At 40.1% G+C, this 24,808-nt stretch overlaps 1 protein-coding gene across 2 annotated transcripts; it reads right to left on the bottom strand.

The window, feature by feature from the left end:
• Positions 1–62: 62 nt before the first annotated feature.
• Positions 63–21,007, bottom strand: LOC121329344 (tafazzin-like). Of its 2 annotated transcripts, XM_041274901.1 has the most exons (11): positions 20,955–21,007; positions 18,532–18,671; positions 13,775–13,903; positions 12,731–12,776; positions 10,312–10,397; positions 9,244–9,324; positions 6,800–6,841; positions 6,592–6,654; positions 3,592–3,644; positions 2,741–2,818; positions 63–2,579 (listed from the first exon to the last, which is right to left on the bottom strand). In XM_041274901.1, the coding sequence occupies exons 2-11, from the start codon at positions 18,638–18,640 to the stop codon at positions 2,475–2,477; spliced, it is 792 nt and encodes a 263-aa protein (XP_041130835.1). In that variant the 5' UTR covers positions 18,641–18,671; positions 20,955–21,007; the 3' UTR covers positions 63–2,474. The 2 variants fall into 2 exon arrangements, with proteins under 2 accessions (XP_041130835.1, XP_041130836.1); XM_041274902.1 differs by lacking the exon at positions 9,244–9,324.
• Positions 21,008–24,808: the final 3,801 nt, after the last annotated feature.

The following is a 24,808-nucleotide window of genomic DNA, read 5'->3' as shown; positions in this document are numbered from 1 at the left end:
AAACTTTTTCCCCCTTAACAGTGTGGAGTATGGTATGTAGATATGTGGGAAAAAAATCCTCATTTAAATGCATGAAACTCTGAGGCACTGACACAACAAAATGTAAAAAAAGTTCAAGGGGGTGTAGACTTTAATATAACTACTACCAAAGGGCAAATTTGCAGCAATAACTTGTCTAATTCTTTGTGAATCAAACCTGAGGTTACACAGGATTCACATGAAAACACAGAATGTGGCAGTAGACAAGTTCTGCAAATGTATGCTGCAGTTCTAGAACAGGTGAAACAGCTGCATAGTACTGTATCGATTTCATTTCTGGCTGCAAAAATCCCCATCTTATAAACCTGTCCTTCAGTTTGCAACTTACTGGGAAGATAGGCAAATATAAGTCAGGACTCTAATTACCATGTTTGGCAGCCAGTTAGTAAATGTTGCTGAATACAGTTTGCAACTTAGCAGCATTGAATAAGAAAGGTCTGCAACTTTTCACATGTCTCTAACCACACCACACTTACATATTCACATACATTAGGTCTACCTTTCATTTAACTGTGATAAAACTTGGTATGGACATTCCTTTGCAGAAGGCCATTAGAGCACAGGACATTGCTATCTACTTGGCTACATCTTGGAAACTGCTAGTCCAATGTAATTTTGTTACTTGAAAAAAAATAACAGATATATGTATAGGAATTGGACGAGCGGAGATGGACTGAATGGCCTCTCATTCGTAAACTTTCTTAAAAGGAAAGGCACCTCAGAAAGAATGGCTTGTAAACATGAAGTACAAGGAATAATAAAGCAGTGGTTGTAAAGTTCAGTTGCTTTATTTTTCAGTTATTATCAGCAAAATTGATGAAGAGAATCAATGTGAAGACAATCTCAAAATGTGTCATCTCCACCAGGAATCCTGAAAAGCCTATTCAATGTGGCAGCTCTGCTGGATCAGAGGTCGGTGTCATTATCAGAGACCCTTGAGCTTACAGGTTTGACATAACCCTGCACATCAAGTCAGTATCTCAAATGGTCCCTGTGCCAGTACAGCTATTAAAATGACTGTTCCAAAAGGATTACATTTATATTATAAATCAAACATGATATAGCGAATCAGAGAATATAGCTGTGATGGCACGGTCCAGGTGACTGACTGAGGCAGGCTCTGTGATGCCTGGGCCAGGGGACTGGCTATATGAAAATCACAGTTTGTGGTCTGTACTGTTCCAAGGCAGCTGGCAGTAACTGGTTTAAATTGAGAAATGACAATGCTGTCTTAATTAAGCTTCCATTGGCACTGAATTCAATCATAAAAACAGAAAACATTATAATTCTTTTAACAAGCTAAAATGACATAGGTTTCTATAACTGTTACTGTTCAAGAACTGGTGCTTTTGTCCAGCCCAAGCTCCCTTCCAACTGGGTTCATTATATCCCAGTCACTGTAGGAACACAAAGCCCCAGCATCAAAATAGAGCTACAGCTATCACTAGCATGAAGAAGTGCATCCCACTATCTACTTGCCTCTATATCATCCCAGATTCCACAACCCTCAATAACTTGAGCTCAAAGTGTTCTATCATCACAGCTGAATAAAAACACCTACAGGTAAAAACACAGACCTGACACATGGATGTACAGCCAGTCAGAAACGGACACTCTTTAAACTTGTGCTAAAGAATACCCTGTTTACAGTTCATTAAGCAGATATTTGTAAAAATGTACGCGTGGCAGACAGACAGCCTCCACAAAAGGTCCTTAGGAAGTTTCCTCATGATTGAATGAGCGGGTCTGCAGATATATGAAAAAGTGTAACATATGCAATCGGGTGACAATAATATTACTAATTTAAACTCTAAAGTAATTTTAACTAATAAAATATGTCATTAACGTTCTCCACCAGGCACAGCCATTCATTATATAGGTCTTGTGAAGTTCTGTAAACACATAAGAAAAATGTTTTAGCTACCATGTATTCTTATTTTAAACCTGATATCTGGTGTTCTCCAAATGTTATAGAAATATCTATTTACAAGCCATGCTTTTAGACTGTTACACACTTCCTGGGTCACCGGGAGGGTGAATTTGTCCCCTCCCCTTCACTGGCTTCTTTCCTGTCAATAAACAATATGCTGCTTTCGCTTTCAGTCAGTAATATGCTGTTAGCTGGACTGAAATGACCAAGGAAGTAAAACAGCAATAGACTTCCTGGAAGACAAGACAAGTCAGCTTTCTTTAAACCTAGTGCGGTACTGTACCAGCTTTCTGTTATAAAATGAATGTATTTCTTCAAAAACTGCAAGGCCTACATAGCTAATGAACATGCATAATGTGTAAGACTTACAGAATTATTTTGAGAGCTACAATTACTTTAAAGATTTCGAGTGCATCCTCTTTTTCCAGGAGTGCTTTCACCGATGCCAGACAGACTTCTACTCACACTCGCTCACTCACACACACACACACAGGTCTGCATCCTGCTATCGGCCATTGGTCTGGAAGCGCTGGTGAAGGGCCTCGGCTTGAGTTTTCAGACTGCGGAACTCCTTTTCAATAAAATCTGTCACTGCTTTCCGCATCTCCGTCTGCAGACAGAGAAAGTTAAGAAAGACAGATGCTGCAGGCAGAGAGAAAGTTAGGAAAGACTCTGATACACTGATAGACAGTTAGTGTGACATGCTACACTGCTAGACCGCTTCTCCTGTAGAAAAGATATTCCAGTGTGTGTTTACATTGTAATACTTACTGGAGTTTTGTTCTCAGATTTCAACGATTCCACAAGATGCTTTAAAGTGAAAGGTCTTCCAACTAAAACGGTTATTCTCTAGAACAGAAAACAACATGAAATTAAATGTAATGTAGACAATATGCAGGTATCTTACTTGCTACAAGGGCTCATCTAAAAAAATATTTTAGTAAACATGGTACCAAATGAAAGGAGGCTGTTCAGCTCATCAGTGATTGTCTGGTTCCTGGAAGCTGATCTTAAAGGATCTTAAATGATTTAGCATCAAAAACATGGCTAATAACCCATTCCATACACGCACCTCTCTGAGCCACCTACCCTCTTATCCATTCAAGACCATTATTTCTTACCACGTGCCCAGGTCACTTAAAGTAACTGTAGCTAACAAATAAGTTACATGAATTCTCTCTGCCACGCACATCCATTCATTATATAGTCTAAAATGTGCATTTTTGAAAGAAACAAATATTTTAGTATTATCATTTAAAAACATGATATCTGGTACTATGCCAGTTTAACGAAATCTCTGTTTGCAAGCCATGCTTTTAGACTGTCTTGTACTTCTTGGGTCTCCTGGAGCGTGAAATTGTTCCCACCCCTTCACTGACTTCTTTCTTTTCAATAACCAATCAGCTTCATCCCCTATTGACTGACATGCTTTCAGCCAGTAACATGACCTAGAAGACGCTGCTGGGGTGAAATGACCAAGGAACTAAAGCAGTAACAGACTTCCTGGAAGGCAAGGTAAGCAAACTCAGAACTTTCTTTAGCCTAGAGTAGTACTAGATGTCCGTTTCAAAATAAAAACACATGTTCCTATAAAACTACATATTTGAGACGGCGGATCTTACCTGTCCGAATCGTGGAATGTACGGAGGCTCGTTAGGAAGGACGTCGTTCATGCCTGTGAGAACAAGTAGAACTTAAAACATGTTCTAAAAGCTCATACCAGCCTCTAACTTGTATCGTGAAGTACTGGTCTTTGTAATCTGTATAAACATGTATAATGCAGTATCCATGGTGTCACATGCTTCAGAAATCCCTATGGCCTACAATACGTACATGGATAAATGACACGCACGTATTTAAGAACAGTACATACTGACCCCTCCTTATAACCCCAGAACAGAACACACTGACCCCTCCTTATACCCCCAGAACAGTACATACTGACCCCTCCTTATACCCCTAGAACAGTACATACAGACCCCTTATACTCTCAGAACAGTACCTACAGACCCCTCCTTATACTCTCAGAACAGTACCTACAGACCCCTCCTTATACTCTCAGAACAGTACCTACAGACCCCTCCTTATACTCTCAGAACAGTACCTACAGACCCCTCCTTCTACTCTCAGAACAGTACCTTCAGACCCCTCCTTATACTCTCAGAACAGTACCTACAGACCCCTCCTTATACTCTCAGAACAGTACCTACAGACCCCTTCTACTCTCAGAACAGTACCTACAGACCCCTCCTTATACTCTCAGAACAGTACCTACAGACCCCTCCTTCTACTCTCAGAACAGTACCTACAGACCCCTCCTTATACTCTCAGAACAGTACCTACAGACCCCTCCTTATACTCTCAGAACAGTACCTATAGACCCCTTCTTATACTCAGAACAGTACCTACAGACCAGTAGTCTGTCTGAAGATTGGGAACATTTTACAAAAACGAGGCTCTCCATATATTTTCAACATGGTAAAAATGTCTAAGGATCGCAGTGTATCCGATTATGCTCCCTCCTGTTCCCACAATACAGCACTCATTTCAATCAGCAGCATTGTTGCAGGAGGGAGCATGATCTGTATACACTGTAGTGTTTAGAAGAAAAATTATCTTTCTCCTGGCGAACGTTAAAGTTAAGAGAATAATAGTTGAAAAAAAAAAAAAAATTCCCCTTTTATTTACCTATGATTAGGGGGCTACTTAAACTGTAGAGAATTTATATATTTTTCCTGGGTAAGTTATGGAGTAAAATTAGAATTCTGCAGAACTGTTTAAACTTTAACTAGACCTAAGTAGATAATATTTCAGAGCACTATAAAAGCCTAAAAATAGTGATACTTGCTTCCTTACTAAAACTGAGTAGGTGTCATTTGTTAACGGCAAGCATGCACAACCCCCCAGCAGCTGCTGCTGACATTCTCTGTCTCTGTGTTGTGAATACTTGCCCATACATAGAGACTGCATGTTCTGCATCCACTGAATTGGTTGGAAGTGTAAGGCAAAGCTTTGCCAAGTTATACATATGTGGAAATTGATGACAAATAGTCCCAAAACTCAGTTACCCTCAAGGGCATCTGGCATTCTTTAATAAAGGCCATATATGCAGCACGTTCGTTGTCAGGCTGTTTGTCCGATCCAGGAATTGATTTTATTAGTACCGAGTCAAAAGAAAGAAAACATGCCAGTTCGAGTCTAACATTCAAAATGCATTTAAAAAGTAAGCAGCAGGTTGTTTAAAGTGAGGTGGCTGTGCTAGATCGTACCTGTAGTGCTGGTGTAACTTGGCTACAACCGACAAGAATTCTGAAAGCTGTGATTTGTTTTACGTTCTGTTTTGCAGCCTCTGTAGTAGCCTTTCATATAATGTGTGATTCTGAAGCTAAATAGTGATCGATTGTATTTTCTCCAAAGTCACATTACAAGATGTGCAAAACAATTAACCTGCATCTGCAAGTAAAGTTTCTTCGAGATATTTCTTGACACAATCCTCAGCCGAAATATACTTAGCTTTTGTTTGCGTTGTTGCCCATTTTTGGTATTTTACCTCCAATGCTGAAATCTAGATTTTAGCAACCTAAATCAAAATAACAATGCAATAACTGACTTTGTCCCACCCCCTTCTGTACAGTCAGTAACAGGTATAGACACACTGATAGGCTGATTAAAAAAATCTTTGTCATGTGAACAGTAAACAAGAAAGTTACATCTTTGGAGTATTTTTTTTAAATGTTATTTGTCTAATGTAACGTAGCCTCTCTGCGCTCGGCTCATTTGCATCCTGAAGCAGCAGACCCAGACTCAGTTACGCACTTTCGTGCACTTTTATTTTCACACAAAATAAACCAAACAAAACAAAACCTAGCTCCCACATGCAGTACTAAGCTATACTTCTTCAACTAACTATAACTGGATGGCTAAGCCATTTACCAGTAACCAACACTTATAACCCACGGGTTCACACAGCACCTTGTTCTCTTTACCGACAGCCTCGGGCCTTCACACAGACTGTCCAGTACAAACATTTGGTTCCTATTAAATACCTGCCTGCTAATTACAGGCATGTGACATCAATTAAATTAAATAAAACAATTACATTGCCACACACCCACATTTATCTGGCAGGGACAGAAATTAACCCTATCCCTGCCAACCACCAAGACAATTTTTACAAGCTGGGATTTGCCCTGCCACACTAAGGACGTTTTTTGCACAGGACGGCGAAGGAATAATAAAAAACCTATCTACATTATAAGTATACATATTGCATCCCTTCCAGTGTGCAGTAGTTCATTTAAATTAGTGGGGGGGGGGGGGGGGTTCTCTCTGGTACGCAATGACCCCTAAAAGAGACGCACTTCGCAGTGACCCTTCAATTTCCAGATTTCCGTGAAATCGCAAATTAGGTAGACCCTTACCTATGATGTGTGAGTAAAAAAAAAATAATCAAAACTATCAGAAATATGTTGAAAACATTTCAATTTGCTATTCAAACAGGGTTTGATTACTGTTAACTTTGCAACAGTTTACGAGTGACATTCAGGGGCAATCAGTCCTAGCAGTGAAGGCAATGTGTAATACAAAGAGGGAAAACAGGCTTGAAAAAGAGTGCAACTTACCAACATGCCAAAGGGGCAGAATTACTGGATTTAAATTACACTCTGCTATGAGACGTCCAATGCCTAAAACAAACAAAAACAAAATGTAACACCTTGAATTGATTTGTTACAGTTAAAGCTCCTAGCTAGGGTGCAATTATATTAAACCAAGCTACATCTGCAATGAAATCCCTCCTCCTCACACATTCCTCTCACAGGGAACCCTTACCCCATTTCAGTCTGATAAACTCCCGAGTCATGTTCACCTTTCCTGGAAGATACAAGAAACATTCATGAATGTACTGAATCTATGGATCTGATCAATATGACCTTTACTGACCTGCACAAGACATTAACTACACCTTAAAATAAATAAGATAAACAGTGTGTGTGTGTGTGTATGTATGAATACAGTATATATATATATATATATATATCTATATATTATATATATATATTTGCCTCTATGGATGCAATCTAAGACACAATAGGAAGGGTGGTTTCCTGGCTGGAGTGACTTTACACATCTACCCCAACTACCTCCTCATCAAGTTTCAATGCTAGACACGCCTCTGATGTTAGAGGAGCTGGAGGAGATTGTGCGTGCAATGAGTAGGGTCGTGCCTTGGGATTGGACGGTTTGCCACCGAAACTTCTGTTATTATTATGGAAGCAGATTGGCCCCCTCCTTCTAAAGTCAATTCACTATTCATTAGAAATCGGCTCCTTTCACAGAGAGCAGAAGTATGCATTGATCTCTCTTCTACTGAAAAAGGGGGAAGGATCCTTTAGAATGTTCTAGCCATCGTCCGCTGACTGTCTTGAATGCAGACATAAAAACGTAAGTGTTTAGTCCATCAATTTGACTCATGTATTGGCTCCTTAAATCACCACGATTCGACAGAGTTTATGAAAGGCAGGCTTGCTCATAATTTGCATCATTTGCTTCATGTTATAGATTTGGCAGAGGGATCGCCCTCGTCCTCTACTGTTCTGTCATTAGATGCTGAAAAAGTCTTTGACAGAGTGGAATGGGATTATTTGTGGGCTGTACTGCAGCGTTTTGACTTTGGTGCTCCCTTTATCGATATGATTCGCACGCTGTACAGCACTCCATCTGCTTGCGTTTTAACTGGATCAGTGATTTCTGCTCAGTTTTCTCTGGCAAGAAGAACCAGACAGGGCTGTCAGTCCTCTCCTCTGCCATTTCACTGTAACCTTGGTGATTGTAATCAACACTGTAAGCATGGTGATTACAATCACCATATAACACCATATATCCCTGTATGCGGATGATGTATTTTTATATCTTGCAGCTATATCTAATTCCCTCCCAATGCATTGCAGTTGTTTGATTTTTTTTTTTGGTTCTTTTTCTGGTCAATTGGTCTAAACCTGCTTTGTTGCCCTTAAATCTACTTACTACAGATCCGTTACTTATAACCTTAGCACCTAGTCTTACTTGCACAGACAGTTTTACATATCTGGGCATAAATAATTATAAGATGCTGCCATCAATTAGGGAAGGAAATGTTGGTAGTATGATGTAAAATACAGTTAGATTTGGATAGGTGGGCATTTTGTAGTGACGGGCACATACTTGCATATGTTCTGGGAGTTCCTAAAATTGTTACCTTTTGGTAGATTGCTGTATCTACTATGGGTTCTCTAGTGGGGGTGGTCATGTCCGCTTCACGTGAGGTGCTTTTGCTGGCTGATGACTCTTTGCAATCTAGGAGGCTTTTTAACGTCAGCCAAGAAAACTATCCTGAAGGGTTTGGTGGAGCCGTCATTCTTCTTTACTTCTGTCTGGTTGGACTATTTACATGACATCATTCTTTTGGAAAGATCTACTACTTGCCTACACTTAGCCACCGCTAACAAGATGGCAGCATGGGATACTGCTGCCGATAAAGAGTTGTTTGAGTAAGATCAAGTGCATATTATGGCATTTCCCCCTAGGACTAGAACTTGTATTTAATTAAGTCATATTATTTCCTTGACATTTTAGTTTAAACAGTTTATTGTATCTTGTTATAATATTCTTGTTTTTGTCTTGATATGTGTTTCTGTATTGGTGTGCTATTTTTAGATCTGTATTCTCTCCCCCATTTCGCTCTTCCCAAGGGGTGGGGCAATTAATGTAAACAAGATGACCTGCAGACAAGCGACGCTCGGTAGATGCTGCATCTTGATATTTTGTTTTGTTTAGTTATGGACTTGGGGTGCTAGCTTATTTGTGTTTGGAAATTTTTGAGAATTATATTGGTTGGCTATTTCTGATAATACTTGACATAAATGAAAATTAAAAGAAACAAGGTGCTATGTTTAACTAACTATAAACAAAGTGAGTTCTCACATTGGAGGTTTTGATCACCACTCATTTTCACTAAACTGGAACGCAACAATTTTGTTTTGTTCGTTTTTTTCTGTGTGTGTGTGTGTGCACGGGTCTGGCGTGGTCACTGTTTAGTGTCTGGGACGGTAGGAACCGCTGACTGACACAATCTGCGATTATTTATGTCATTTAAGCATTTCTGTCTTTTGCATAAATTACATGTTGGCCAGTAAATACATATTTGAATATTTATCCCAGCACCAGTTATAATCCTTTCAAATGAATATTAATATAGGCTTAAATGACTTGGAAACCAGCTTTCAGCTTTTGATTACCTTCTGGGAAAATATGCACCCATTCACCTCTGTTGAGCTTCTCCAAAATAAAATCCATGCCTTTCTGATAAACACCGTCACCTGAGAACAGAGATCAGCTCATGACTGCTAGTCAGTGCCAAACCACAAGGGGAGCTCAAATTGGCTTCATAAGGGAAAGGAATGTGGGTTAACAAGAATGTGGGCTAACCTTCTGGTCTCATCTCTGCCTGCCCCACCTGCCCCACCTGCAGGTGTACTGTATGGGTTACCTGTGTGGAACTTTACATTCTAGAAAACTCACAGCATTGAGAATCACAGAGACAGCAGATTCATCTAAAGGGACCAGCCACATAAACATGTCAGAAGTACAAAAGGGGCCAAGTTACATAATAAAAGGATCTGCCCTGTAAAGATCTAATGTAAAAGTGGCCAATTTAAACAAGACACACACACTGGGGGAACCTTGCAGAAGAAACAAGTTACATGAATAAAACAATCAAATATTAAAAAAACCAATCAAACCTATTAAGGATCATCCAAAATGATCATCAATTACAGCAAGCGTACCCAGCGTGTTCTTTTACAAGACCCCCTCCAAAAGCGCACATAAAAATGCTGACATCAGAAGCAGGCCCTATGTTTTCATAATGTAATTACTCAACATAGGACCCTACTGTGTCCTCTGGTCCTGGCTTCTGTACTGCGCTTAAAGTATTGGTTCTGGTTAGCTATGTCTACTCCTTTTAAAATTTTTCAAGACTTCAAACAAGTCCCCACCCCCTTCTTTGTTCTCGGCTAAGTAAATTCAGTTCCCTCAGCCTTTAATAGCTGACCTTTAAGCTCTACTACCTAATATTCCACAAATATTTTATTCTTGTTTTGTATATGATGATAGCACTGTCCAGAAAAATAATCTGAAAGCCACCGAAATATTAAAGCTACCCTAGAATTCCCGAAGTTCAGTCCTACATCCTTCATTCTTATTTGCCTGCTGTGATTATCCTGATGACTCTTAACACAGTACTGGGGATCTAAGAGTCAGCTAGTTTCAAAACAAATGAGAAGTCAGTCATAAAATGAGATTACCTCTGCAGATAGGTACACATTTCCCCATGCTGAAAAACCTTGAATGGGCCTCTTTTGTAAAACAGATATCGGCTGCTGCCAGCGCCCTGGAAAAACGAAAAAACATCTCAAAAACATATTTACAAGAAAGGTTAAATCTGGTGATAAATATGAAAAGTGTTCTGGAACTCCCTGCAGTGTTTACAAGAAACACATGACTTTACCTTTGCTGTGTCCATAATTTTACTAATTTAGTTATTTTTTTATTAGCACATATCAGAAGGAAATTAGTTAACGCTGCATGCAGGCTAGCAGTCAAAGGATCAGATCTTCACACAGCTCTTGACCTCCAGGGCAGTATATAAGCACTGACGGCAACCTGCTGCACCAACTCACCTTAACTCTAACCTAGTGGGCCAGCACTCAACGCCAGCTCACCCTAACCCTAATCCTAACCTAGTGTGTCAGCTCACCCTAACCCTAACCTAGTGTGCCAGCACTCAGCACCAGCTAACCCTAACGTAGTGCAACAGCACTAAGTGCCAGCTCACCCTAACCCTAACCTAGTGCACCTATTCCCGCAGCTCCTAGTTCAGGCTCTGGTACTGTCCCGTCTTGACTAGGCCAGCTTTCCTGCCTCTGCTATCCGTCTGCTCCAGCTCAAAGCTCTACTGCTGGCCTTGTCTTTTCTCTTCCTTGTTTGTCCCATGCTACACCGCTGCTCCTTATCGCTGCTTGCATCCAATTCAAAACTTGTACTCATCTTTCAGTGTCTCAACCTTTCTGCTCCCTCCTATCTCCAGACTATCATTTCACCCTACACACCATCTCGCCCCCTCCGCCACTGGCAGAATAGCTGTAACCCCCCCCCCCGCCCCTCCACTCCCCCACTTCCACAGCCCACTCCTTCTCTATCCTTGCCCCTCAGCGGTGGAATGACCTACCCACAGATATCAGGACTGCTCAATCGATTCCTGACGACCTTCCAGCACCTCCTCAAGACACACCTGTTCAGACAGCATCTGTAAACCTCACAACTCTCCACTATACTGAACTATATGGCACTCAATTGTACCAGTACTTGCATCAGCTTGTATCTTTTACTTGATTTTACTCTTACAGGTATCTGTATTCATGTGTAATTGCTCTTATTTGAAATCATTCTCATCCATTTATCGTGCTGGACTTTACTCGTATAAGCAAATATTTTTTTATTGTAACAGTCAAACTCACTCTTAAATGTAATTATTTACTGTATTCTTCATTTTGCTCTTATTTGCTACTGATTTTATTGTACTTTATAACTGCTCTTATCTGTAATGTGATATTCTGTAATGTGATATTTTATAATATGATTCTTTGTACGGTGATATTTTGTAACAATTGTAAGTCGCCCTAGATAAGGGCATCTGCTAAGAAATAAATAATAATAATAAATCAACTAGGGGATTACTTTCTTTCCAATATTACTTTGGAACGTTCGACAGGAGAAAGAAAATGTTTCTTCTAAATATCACAGTGTATCCACATCACGCTCCCTCCTGCAACAATGCTGGTAATTGAAATGAGTGGCATTTTGTGGGAACAGAAAACCATCAATTCTTGCAGGAGGGAGTGTGATCAGTAGAAGGTACTTCTCTCCTGTAGAGTACACCGAGTAAACACAGTATGACCTATGATGCGTGATGAAACCTTTCAAGAGTTTGCAATATGTTTAAAAATACAGCGCTGAGTTGCGGACAACATGGGACACAGCAAAGGTAGCTGTGACTACAGAGTGTAAACTATAGCCAGTTCCAGTCTTCTCTACCAGAGCACTCAGATAGGGAGGTACCAAGTCTTTAAAAACCTTAAACACAAAACAATTCCAATGAACAAGCTTCCGGTTTTGATAGCCAGCCTAGTTTTGTGAATACATGACAACGCTGTGTCAAAGTGGATCACTCCAGACTGCCAAGTGGATTATACAGTACAATTAATTTATATATAGACTGCTACAAGCACACTAGTAAATATAATCAACATAACCTAAAACAGGAGAGCTGCAGCAGTCACTGCCTTGAACCTGCTAGACAGGGAACAAGCCTCCCTGTTCCTCAATTGAAAACCAAATTTAGCTTCAAACTTTAAACCCAATTTATCAATATGGCAATTAAAAGATGCTCATCAATTCTTCTCTTTACAGAGTTTATTTACACAATTCTCATTCATCTTATCATAGTCCTTTTAAACCAACCTAAACTACTGTTATCTGTCATTTAATGTAGGTGGAATCCCAAAGAGCTAATCCACTTTTGGCACACTGCAGCTGTCATCTGTTCCTACAGATTTGCTTTTCAATAGTAGCCTTCTGGTTTATCATATTAGAAGTTTACAGGCCATGATATTGTGTGTTTCCAGCCAGTTTAGAAATGACATGTTTTAGTTCTGTTTCACTCACCATCTCATTTTGCTGAAGTTCCAAAGATGCCTCAGCTTCAAGATACCTAAACAAGGTAAAACACATCTAGTGATCCGCACACACTGGTTTACAAATACAAAATATGAATTCCGGGTGGAATATACATTGCATCCTGAGATTCTGAAGTGTTTTCCCATATACTGTATGATAGTTCCACTGAAGGTTAAACAACTTCCATCGTAAGTATTTCTACTAGTAGGCAGTCTTAGAGCCCTGTAAATACTGGCAAGCAGAATGGAAACTGCATTCCCCTTAAAGTCAAAAGCCACCCTACCATACAGGCCAGATTTGTGGAGTGCTTGCGATATTGTTGTCACATGCACACTTTGACCAGTCTAGGCCATAAAAGCCTGTAGCTCTTGCAAAGTTGCCATTGGCCTCTTGGTAGCCTCTCTGATCAGTCTCCTTCTTGCTCGGTCATCCAGTTCGGAGGGACGGCCTGATCTAGGTAATGTCTTGGTGGTGCCATACACCTTCCACTTCTTAATAATTGTTTTGACCGTGCTCCAAAGGATATTCAAGGCCTTTGATATTTTTTATACCCATCTCCTGATCTGTGCCTTTCAACAACCTTGTCCCAGAGATCGTTTGAAAGCGCCTTGGTGCTCATGGTTGAGTCTTTGCTTTGAAATGCACTACCCAGCAGAGGGAACCTACAGGAACTGCTGAATGTATGATTTTTGAAGGTGATTGGTTACATCTGAGCTAATTTAGGATTGCTATTACAAGGGGTGGACACTTATCCAAACAAGCTATTTCAGTTTTTATTTTTAATTAATTTTCTACACATTTCTATAATATATTTTTCACTTGGAAGTTGTGGGGTAGGATGTGTAGACAAATATATATATTTTTTTTAATGCACTTAAATTCCATCTATAAGGCAACAAAAGGTGAAAAATTTGAAAGGGGGTGTAGACTTTTTTATAGCACTGTATATACCCACACTTTTTTTTTTTAATAGAAACTGACAAATGCATGCATTCCATTTCTTGTATGAATTTAGCAGCAGCCCTGTTTTACCCCAGAGATGTGGGTCATCCATGCAGGACTGGTGGTTACACAGGGTGATGAGTGGAGTGCCCTCAGGCCGCTTCTCAATCAGCTCATACAGGACATCCTGGTTGTAGACAGTAAGATAGTTCATGTATTCTGCAAAGACAAGATAAACGGGTGTAAACACTACATTCATTAACTGAATTTGAAAGTCGCAGGCTCGTTACACGTCAAATGGACTACATTTCTGGATCATCCTCACCATCTCTTGACATCTAATTTAAGAAGAACCACAAAATATTATCTCTCACTCTCATTACTAATGCATGCCATTGTTTCATCTAGAATCTATTATTGTAACGCACTTTTTTTTTCTGGTGTCCCAAAACATGTGATTACAGCTTACAGCTTGTTCAGAATACTGCAGCTAGAATTCTGACTAAAACCAGAAAAAGTGAACACATTACCCCTGTTTTGGCCTCTTTACACTGGCTCCTGGAGCAGTATAGAATTGAATTTAAGATTTTGCTGTTATCCTAGAAGGCCCTGAATGGATTAGCACCTTGTTATTTGCAGTAGTTACTGACCCCATTCCTTCCAAACCACACTTTGGGATCACAGGATGCGGGGCTGCTGGTTATTCCTAGTGTCAGCAAACGCAACATGGGAGGTAGGGTTTTTTCTTGTAGAGTTCTTAAATTATGGAATGCTCTGTCTTTGTTGTAGGGGAAGCTGGGACAGTTACAGTTTTCAAGTCAAGACTAAAAACGCACTTTTAGAAAATAGCTTTCTTATCTTAGTGGGTTTTAATGTAACTTTAAAATTGCTGCTTTTGTATTGAGTGTGTACTGTTATTTAAATCTTACTGAAATGGTCTTGACATGCTATACAAATGTATTGTGGTTTGTTCTTTTTTTCTGCTATGTACTGTAGTGCTTTGTGATACTTTTGTATAAAAAGTGCTATATAGATGCATTAAATAAATAAATGAATTAACTATTTTTAAAGTTATGGGTATTCAAGACATCTTCTTGATGCTCGCTGCGCACACAGAGCTGCCAAAAAAAAGTAAAGTGCAGGTACAGTTTGTAATTGAAATAGAAATGTTGTGTGAACAAATAAATACAAAAGACATCCCACCGTCACATCAGGCGAAATAGCATCTCTGATTAAATGACTTGTTAATATGAATTTAAAAAAAACATTTAAAATCATCTGTATCATTGATATGACCAATCCTGGGGCTCACGGAATGAGCTACGAAAACAGGCTGAAAGAATTGCATTTATTTAGTCAAGAATTAGGGGGGGCTTGATTAAAGTCTTTAAAATCTTATAAGGAGCTGACACAGTTAACCCGAACCAACAAGTGCAGCACATAAACCAGGACCAGAGGACAGGACAAGCGGAGTGGAGACAGACTTAGCACATAGGGAAGGACAAACTATATACAGAGGGTGGTGAGGGGGTGGAATGGGCTACCTAGTCGTGATTTTGAGTCAGAATCACTAGGACTCTTCAAGACCCAGTGTGACAAAGTTTTGAGATCAATCAGCTACGAGGAACCAGACTGAATGGCTTCCTCTCATTCGTAAATATTCTGATGTTCTTATTTAAAGGTTTGGAATCTGGGGCTACATGGAGGTACCTTGTGTTCTTCTGACCTGATTTGAATGTAAATCACTGACAACACTGGCAACTGAGGTCAAAGTCTGGTTTCTGTAGCCGGTAAATATGATGTGGCCTCAGAGATAAGAGTCTAATGGTATGACAGCTTTGTACAATTATTGCCATTAAATGGTTCATTCTTCTAATTCACTTCATATAGAGAATCATTGTATACAGAACACGAAGCCAATATCTCAAAGGGATTTGATTTCAAAACTATTTCACAAGATGCTTTATATTATGACATTTAATAGGATGATAGTGCATTTTTTCTGTAGTTGTGCAGTTTTGAACAAAACACGTTAAGCAAACATGTATGTTCAATTTAAAATATGTCAACTGAAAGCAGGACTGCAAACAGGTTTCTTTAACCGAGTGCAGTACCATATAACATGTCTTGAAATACAAATGTGTATTTACTAGAGCATTTTCTTTCAAAACTGTGCATATGTGACCGTGTGACAGAGAGAGGAAGAATTCAAACTGTAAATCTCCCTCCCGACCAGAAAGGGCATTGTGTAAGGTTGGGGGTACTCCTAGATGGGCCGCCTTGATGGTAGGTGGAAACCGTAAGGTGATCATATTAAGGGAAGCGCGTAGTTGCATGTACCCGGAAGGACTCCATTGCAATCAGCTGTGGGGCGGCCCTCTATTGGAGAAACCATGGCGATGGATTGATTGGAGGGAGGAGTTTCTGGGTACAAACTGGAAGCAGCTACGTCAGTTCTCCGTCTTGCTCTTAAATGTAATCTGCGGCCGGAGCCTTTGTGTTGTGATTACATGTTTTGTTTATTTTGGACAGAGGAGGAGACAGGACTCTGCAGCCATGGTGCCAGCACCATACCCCTGATCACACCCCCTCACTGCACCGCCCAGACACGAACCCACTACTCTGGAGTCTGCAGATCACACTTTTGTGCACCGGGATTATAATTGTACTGTGTTTTTGTGTTTGGGACTGCAAAACCGATGTATGCCCCCCGGATACCATCGCTGGTAGAAGGGCCGGATTATTGTTTATTTATTATTAATAAATACGGATGTTTTTGGGAGAGAAACATTGTTTGGACATCTCTTTACACACTGCCCCACTTACCTCTTGTTCACAGGCCTATATAATATCCTTATTCCTTAACTTAATAAATGCAATGACAAATGTTTCAACTTAGAATCATTATCAATGTCTTCAATGCTAATGTTGGTACTGTATTTAATAGTTATAGATTAATTTGCAGGGGTGAGATATTATACGGTAGCAGAAGAGGTACCATTTGAACATGTAGGCCCCCAGAGACGCCCCTTGTGTTACTGAAACACATTTAATCCCTGTATTGTATGCCTGATTTTAATCTTTAAACAGGTGGTACTATACTGTATATGCTGTTAATATCATTACGACTAGTCATTTATTGAGGTTTGTATTCCAAAATGGAATTCTCTCAAGTGTTTTATTTAAGTAAAATAAAACTGTTAATGTCAAAAACAACTCATGAGGTCAGTTTACTCTAAAACATGTTCCTGTGGTGATTCTAGGATCCTTTAAGTTCGTGTTTTTGGAATATTGTAGGCATTAGGTTGAAAGAAATGAATCGATTTAATCATTAAGAAAGAAGAATTAGGGCCTGTCCACACTATGCCTTTAAACTGTATTAGCTGCCTTTAAATCGGCTTAAAAGTGCTAAATACAGTTTGTGTCCACACTACGTAGCGTTTAACACCATACTCGAGAACCGGACTTGAGACCACCTCAGGGTAATCTTGAGTCCGGTTCTAATTAGATCGCAGCAGGCAGTGCGGTTTTAATTACATCGCAGCAGGCAGTGTGGTTCTAATTAGGTCACAGCAGGCAGCGCGGTTCTAATTAGATCGCAGCAGGCAGTGAGGTTCTAATTAGATCGCAGCAGGCAGTGAGGTTCTACTTAGATCACAGCAGGCAGAGCGGTTCTAATTAGATCGCAGCAGGCAGTGCGGTTCTAATTAGATCGCAGCAGGCAGAGCGGTTCTAATTAGATCGCAGCAGGCAGAGCGGTTCTAATTAGATCGCAGCAGGCAGTGCGGTTTGTCAGAAGTGTGGATACTGGAATATCCAAACTACATTTTTTGTGTATCCTCCAATATCCCAAAATGCTTTGTGATAAGTTTGCCGAAATACAGAGCCAGAAGGACGTGCAATCAGTGTACACTCCACATTAAGTTAATTAAGTTATTTGCTTAAAAAAAAAATCTGTCAGGACATCTCTCATTCTCTGTTAAAGTAGTGGGGAAAATAACAAAAGCACGTTAAATTAGGCGACTGCAAAAATGAAATGCGAGTTAAAAGTAGGATCGGAGATGAACAATTCACGTAATTTGTCAGCTCTGTTTGAAATAAAATTAAGGGACCACAATTAAGCGCAGGCAAGATATGAAGGTAAAAACAAAGACTGTTTTGTAATTAACAGCTCTCTTCTGAGTTTAATTATGAAAACAGAATCAGCTCAATTTGTCTAAAGTGATGCTACCTGATTAAAAATACTGGTGTTTCTACTAATATAAAGCATAACACATTATTTTAGAATAAAATACAGTGCATGGTGGGACACTACTGTATCAATCTCCACTGTTCACTAAGCTGCTAGGAACTGTAACTGAACTATTCTAATAGCGTGTGGACGCACTAAGCCCGACTAAATATGAAACAGCACTTCAGTGTGGAAGCGTTGAGCTGGATTCATTAGAACAGTTTGGAGTACAGTTCTTGAGATCGGTTATGTAGTGAGGCCAGGGTCTTAAGAGTTCCAGCTTGTCAGAGTTTTGACATTGGCTAGATACTTGGAACTGGACGAGCACAGGTGGCACGAATGGAATCCTTTGGTTCTTATGTTCCTGTGTACAAGTTATGAATCATTACGAGTTGAATTGTCCTTTCACAAAAAAATCATACAAATTTCATTTTGGTATGAAAAGCTTGATAAATGTGCCCCAATGTATCTTGAAACATTACTGTGCCCATATGTGTAATATATATTGTAATAAAAAAAATATATATATATTGTATGACTGGTGCACGAACAAATGCTATGCAATGCTTTTGACTGTGTGCTTTTCTCCATGTCCCTTGAGATGCTGTTAACTCACTGGTCCAGAAGCGGCTGTAGGAACCCACCAGGCCCGTGACCACTGTGCTGGTGATCCTCCGGAGCAGACAGGGGCGCTGTGGGAAAGGCCAACTCACTTCCAGGGGCATCTCTGACAGCTTGCTCTCATCCAGACTAGACCTGAGACACCAACACACAGCTTACTTACAGATCACATTACAAGTGTGCATACATGAGCAAACCACTGGGATTGACTTGAAAGCGACATCAGACTTGTTCCTTTCCAATCAAAGTGGGAGCCCCAGTTAGGATTACACGCTGTCAGAGCTTACCTGATGAGCATCTAAAGCGAAGGCTGTAAGATGCAGGTTTTAAATGTCAGACTGCTGAAACATATATGCAGACTGAATCCTCATGGACTTTGATGCTGTTTGGCAGGGATGTTGGAGCCATAAGATGTCCCCAAGTTTCACGTCTCTAGTTCAAATGGTTTTTATGTGAGATGTCACCACATATTTGACCCCAAATAGTTCCCAGATCAGACCAATGACATAAAAGTATCAATAACTTTTTTATTATTATTTTTAATGCTACAGTAAAAAGTGAACTATTACTGGAAAGCTCTCTCTGTGCTCTATTTGGACGTGATGTTATCTCAGCACAACACACACACTGTTGTGCATTATTCCTTTAATTCATCACCCATGAAACTACAATGACACAGTGTAATGAATGAATACCTTCTGATCCCATCAAGATCCCAGGCTGATGTGACCAAACTGTACAAACTTACAGGATGATGTGAACTTCAGTATCCAACCTTGATTTTGGTCATCCATGTTGGAGCCGAGAGGCCAATGGTCAACAATTCAAGGTTAAAGGTCAACATTCTTTGATGTTAAAAAATTGCTTTATAGCTTTCCAACAATGGTTTACTTTTTACTGTTGCATTAAAAATATAGTTATTGGTACTTTTGGTCAGATTTGGGAGCCAAATAATCGGGTCAAATATGTGGTGACCTCTCACATAAAAACCTTTGAACTCGAGACGTGAAACTTGGGGACATCTTATATCTCTATCGCACGCAACATCCCTGCCAAGCAGCAACAAAATTGGAAGAGGTCAAGCCAGAACCCTTCCTGAAGTGACTGATTTGAAAAGGATAGCCCAGTTACTATGGATCTGATCTCAGATCTGCAGGTGATGGATATTAACAAGTCTGATTTCAAACTGCTTTCAAATCGCTTTCAAATCACTCAGTAGCAGATGGAAACACATCACTGTAACCTGCTGCCATCTAATGATCACTAAATAGAAATACACACAAAACGATGAATATATGTGCCTGGGACTGAAGCAGTAAAATTGTATGGGGGCACTACACCAACTCTGTCTACTAAATCAATAATAATAATAATAATAATAATAATAATAATAATAATCATCATCGGACAAAAAAACTATCTGAGCAAGTTTTGAGTATATGGGCCTTGCATGATGTTTGCCATGCAATCAATATAAAAAAGCTGCATCCCCTTGTTGCTACTGTCAGTCACAATGGGAAAGAGATGGGAAAGACAGCAGACCAGTCCGAATTTGACACGCCAATTTCCGGTTGTCGCAGGTGACTGTATTCAGCACTCCTGCACAGCCACTGCAGAACGGCAAGGAAACCCCTTGCAGACTCGCTGTCGTGACCGGCGTAATATTTTGCCAAAACTTTTGCCGTTTTTACGTGGAACTTACATAACCTTGGGTTCTCGTGTGTTGTTGAGGCGCTATAGATATTTAAAGAATACTCTTAACACAGATCTACATTGTTCGTCAGATACTGTTTAAAATTAACGCGTGATGTTGAACTATTTTGGTGTTATGAAACAGATTTTTTTTTCTCGAAATTCCAGTATGCATTTGATTCACACAACACCCAAAACTGGGAAACCGCTCGTTTTCAGTTTCCTATACTTGGACTTAAGTTTATTACTTTTAAATAAATACAACGTAGAGTTCCTAAATTATTAAATTCAGGAATCATTTCATTAAATTTTGGAATTATGGAATGGTACCGTTACAGTTTGTCACGATAAAAACGCACTTTTTTAAAATGGCGTTCTTAACTTAGTATTTTTTTTAATGTAACTTTAAAATTGCTGCTTTTGTATTATGTGTATACTGTTATTTAAATATATTATTTAAATGGTCTAACTGTGGCAGTGTATGTGCGACATGCTATACAAATTTACTGTGTATGTGTTCTGCTATGTACTGATGTACAGTGCTTTGCGATACTTTTGTATAAAAAAACGTTAGATGAATGCAATAAATAAATGCTTGCGCATATTACGTAAACTGCTACACATTATTCGCTGTAATATTGCAGCACACTGTTCAATTATGTAAAGTTCATATTTAGTTTACAAAAGTAAAAATGTAGCAGAAAAAATTAATATTAAAATAATCACCTTCCGTTGACAGTAGAACAGCGCCGCTTCGGTAAAAAAAAACAACACGTAAAAATAGAGGATGCTGGGAATTGTAGTCCAGTGTAATCGACAGGTCAACACAGGACAAATACAAAAACAATAATTTCATCAACAATTCTGACAATAATAACAATACATGTTTAAAAATTAATATTAAAAAAATATTTACTTGCCTTAGCAATTCTATAACTGTTACAAATGAAAGGTTTCATTCTGGGAGATGTAGTTCCATGAGTTCACTGGTGTCATTTACCTCCTAAAGGTCACTGTGTACGCCGAGTCTGTACCGTAAATCGCTAAAATAGGCGCAAACTGTTAAAGGTCGGTTATTGTTACCATGAAAATAGGTCCCTAGTCAGAGAATAACACACCGTGCGCACACAAAACCACTGAAACACGCCAAATGGGCTGGCATGGTGGTCCTGCACTCCGAGGACAACAATACGACTTGTGTTTCTATTTTTGTCCATCCCAGTATCGAAATGACGTGGATAAATACAATACATGTCACATGGGGTACAGCTGCGCGAACTGCAATGAGTCTTTCTTGCTGTGTCCGTTAACAAAGCCGCCTGCACATGTGCTTTGCTTTTTACTTGCTTCAAAACAAGGCCATTGATTTCGACCTGACTTACTATATTTTTGCACAAAATTCAGTTTAACCTGCAGTTGGTAAAGTTTTAGAATACACTAGTTTGAACCTACATCAATAGATATAAATAACTTATTATTTCAATTAAATACCGTATTACTTCGAATTAACGCTGCGACGTTTATTTTAAATTGCTAAAAACAGCTGCATCGCTTATCAAGGCGGCGGTAATTAGAAGTATTACGGTTTTCGAAAGGCGCAAGTTTTATTGCGTTTTTTACGGTATTTGAGGCAAGCGTAAGTTTATTTCTGTTGATACAACTTGATCCGGGTGGCGAACAAATCTTACAACTTTAAACTGAAAGCTGTTGAGTTCGCAGATCAGATCAGTGTTGGACTAGGTGAGGACACAGAAGTGTAGCGTGGAGAGGGAAATAACAAGAGAGAAATGTCAATTCAACACCGTTGCTTTATTTTCATTGGTGAAAGAGGAGTTGGTCCTGTGGCTATCCCCAGCATCTCTTATTAGCCAAAATACTGTGCATACAGACAAAAGGGAAATACATTTAAGAAACTTAAATAATAATTAAACAACTCCTGCATTAAAACTGTTACTTTTCTTGCTAACACACGCACACACATATATGTACACAGGGGGAGACGGGTCACCTTATATCGGGACCGGTCTGCACCGTACTGAACAGGGGTAGCTGCAGTTCCAGAGGAGGGAGGGACCGGGCTAGGGGAGCCCCACGAGGAAGATCCGGGTGAACACACTGGCCACCTTGGTGCACTGAGCGGACGCAGACACAGGGCCTTGCCACGTTTGTTGGGTCCCACCGCAGGAGGAACCTGCGAACAAAAAAACTGAAGGGGCCGGGAAGCCGGGCCGGACCATGCCGGGTAACCAGCCCGCCCCCTGGGCAGACATCATCTGCAATTGATCCAGCAAGGGAGCCCCGGAGAGGTCCTAGGCATGACAGTAACTGGGATGGTTCCCTGTTTACTGGGGACAGTGTAATGACCTCAAGAGAGCTGGGCCCCTATAAGATCCTTGGAGGACCTGAGTGATGGACAGGTGGTGGGAGCGCTGATTGGACGGGAGGCAGAGGCTACCAAGAGGTCTCCTCCAAACGGATTCTCAGGAATGAGAGGGTCGGGGTAGCATAAAAGGGCTGCTGGTTGGATACGAGGGCGGAGAAAAAATTGACAGGCAAATGGACAAGAAGCAATACAGTGACACCGAGAAAGGTCCAACCAGCCTCCTATTACTACAGTTGGCCGTGACACAGGCCTTTATCTGCCATGGTGTGAATCCCCCCGGGACCATGTTGAGGGAGGTGAGAGCGAGAGGGAAAGGTAGAAGGAGGGGACAGACGGCTACTTGGCTGAGTAACCCCTGTTTTCTACCACAACACTCTTATGTCTGATTCCATAAGGGCACACCCCGAAAATGCTACAATACCCTCAATGCTCCCCAAGTAATTTTACTGTAGACAAAAATGTGGACTTTAAACACCGCTGGCAGAATGCCAACCTCCGGTAGGCTTCACCCATAGGAAAAGCTTGCTGGCCAAAAAAAAAAAAAAATAATAATAAAAAAAAAAAATGCCACAATGCATGGATCGCTACAGGGGCATCATTTGCTATTGGGCCTGCTCCCATATGTCTTCAACGTATCCAGTTGCCATGAAATTTGGTATTAACGTTATCTAGAATAATTTATATTCACATAACAAACAATTGAAGATATGAGATTCTGGGGGTATATTAAGGGTGTCCGTCTGTCGCTCTGTATGTCACACTTAAATGTTTGCATATCTCTGGAGAAATGCTTTGAAACTAGAACTGGACTCATAGTCACTGCACCAAGTCTGTTTTTGTTTTCTTTTAAATGGGAACAACACAAGTTTGTGTTAAAAACAATATAATGTGTTTTTCCTTACTACACACAAATCTTGTGTAAATTATTTGGACAACACAAAATGAAGTGTAGTTCTGTCAGTAGCCAGTGAATCATGTGTTAGTATGTATCCCCCTGCTGGTTGATCGCTGCAGTTCATTGGTACTGGGAGGTTTCTAAAACTGAACGTACTTGTATCAGATCATGTTTTTGCCATAGAAATTAAAAATGTTACCTACACTTGATGGTCAAAAATTAATATTAACTATGTAAATTCTTTCACCTTTAATGGAACTACAATTCTGAAATGAGCTTTTCTATTGTTTAACAGACACTTTTATCCAAAGCAAACTATGGATCACAACTGCTGCTGCAGTCTCTTACACCTCATCCAAAGGACAAGGAGGTTAAATTACTTGTTCAGGGTCACACACACACAGTGGCTGGGACTAAACCTGGAACCTTGTGATAAAAAGCCCTTTTCTTTAACAACTGGACCACCCTGACCCTGAGCCTGCTGCCACATTCATATTCATGTGTATACAGTCATATGTAGGACCAAAATTTGGGTCATTTTAAGATTCCTACTTTGCATTCATTTTTAATGTGACCATCCTTTAAAATATCTTTAACATTAGCAAAATTCCACACAAGAAGACCTACACAAAAATCAATAGACATGGACAAAAATAATGAGGTGATACACAAGTTAACATCTGCAAACATATCCTATGGCAGTTACATTACAGATTAAATCATTTACACTGAATATGAATTGTTGACTGCTACTTGTAGGCAAAATTGCCATATCATTGTAATTTTGCCCCTTATGTTCCCTGACAATATAGTGGTCAGAGACACACACACGCACACAACTACTGTGACAGTGTCACACACACACATAAACCACACACACACACACACACACACACGCACAAACCACACAGACATACAGTGCCACACACACAGAGACACACAAAGACACAGGCAGACACTTGCAGACACACACAGTGCCCCCCCCCCCCAGCCCCCACGCCGTTTCCTCCGTTTCATCCTCAGCATCTCTTCGCTCACTCCGAGGTATCGATTTCTCATCCCATCCAGTGATGCAGCCTCCAGCGGAGTGATCTCCCTGCCTCCGCACCAAGGTCACAGGCAGTACCGTTTTCCCAGCAAAGAAAAAAAGGGCTGGGCCTTATACTGAGAAAATACATGAAAACATGCCCATCGTCTCCTGTTACCCCTAAACTACACTGTCAAGTCCATTCTTTAAAAATAAAAAAAACTAAATTGGTGGTTAAAATAAACCCGCGGCTCTAATTTCTAAAGATGGAGATT

The sequence above is a fragment of the Polyodon spathula genome, chromosome 16, assembly GCF_017654505.1.
Source record: "Polyodon spathula isolate WHYD16114869_AA chromosome 16, ASM1765450v1, whole genome shotgun sequence".
Lineage (NCBI taxonomy): Eukaryota > Metazoa > Chordata > Actinopteri > Acipenseriformes > Polyodontidae > Polyodon > Polyodon spathula.
This window is presented reverse-complemented; position numbering and strand designations above follow the sequence as displayed.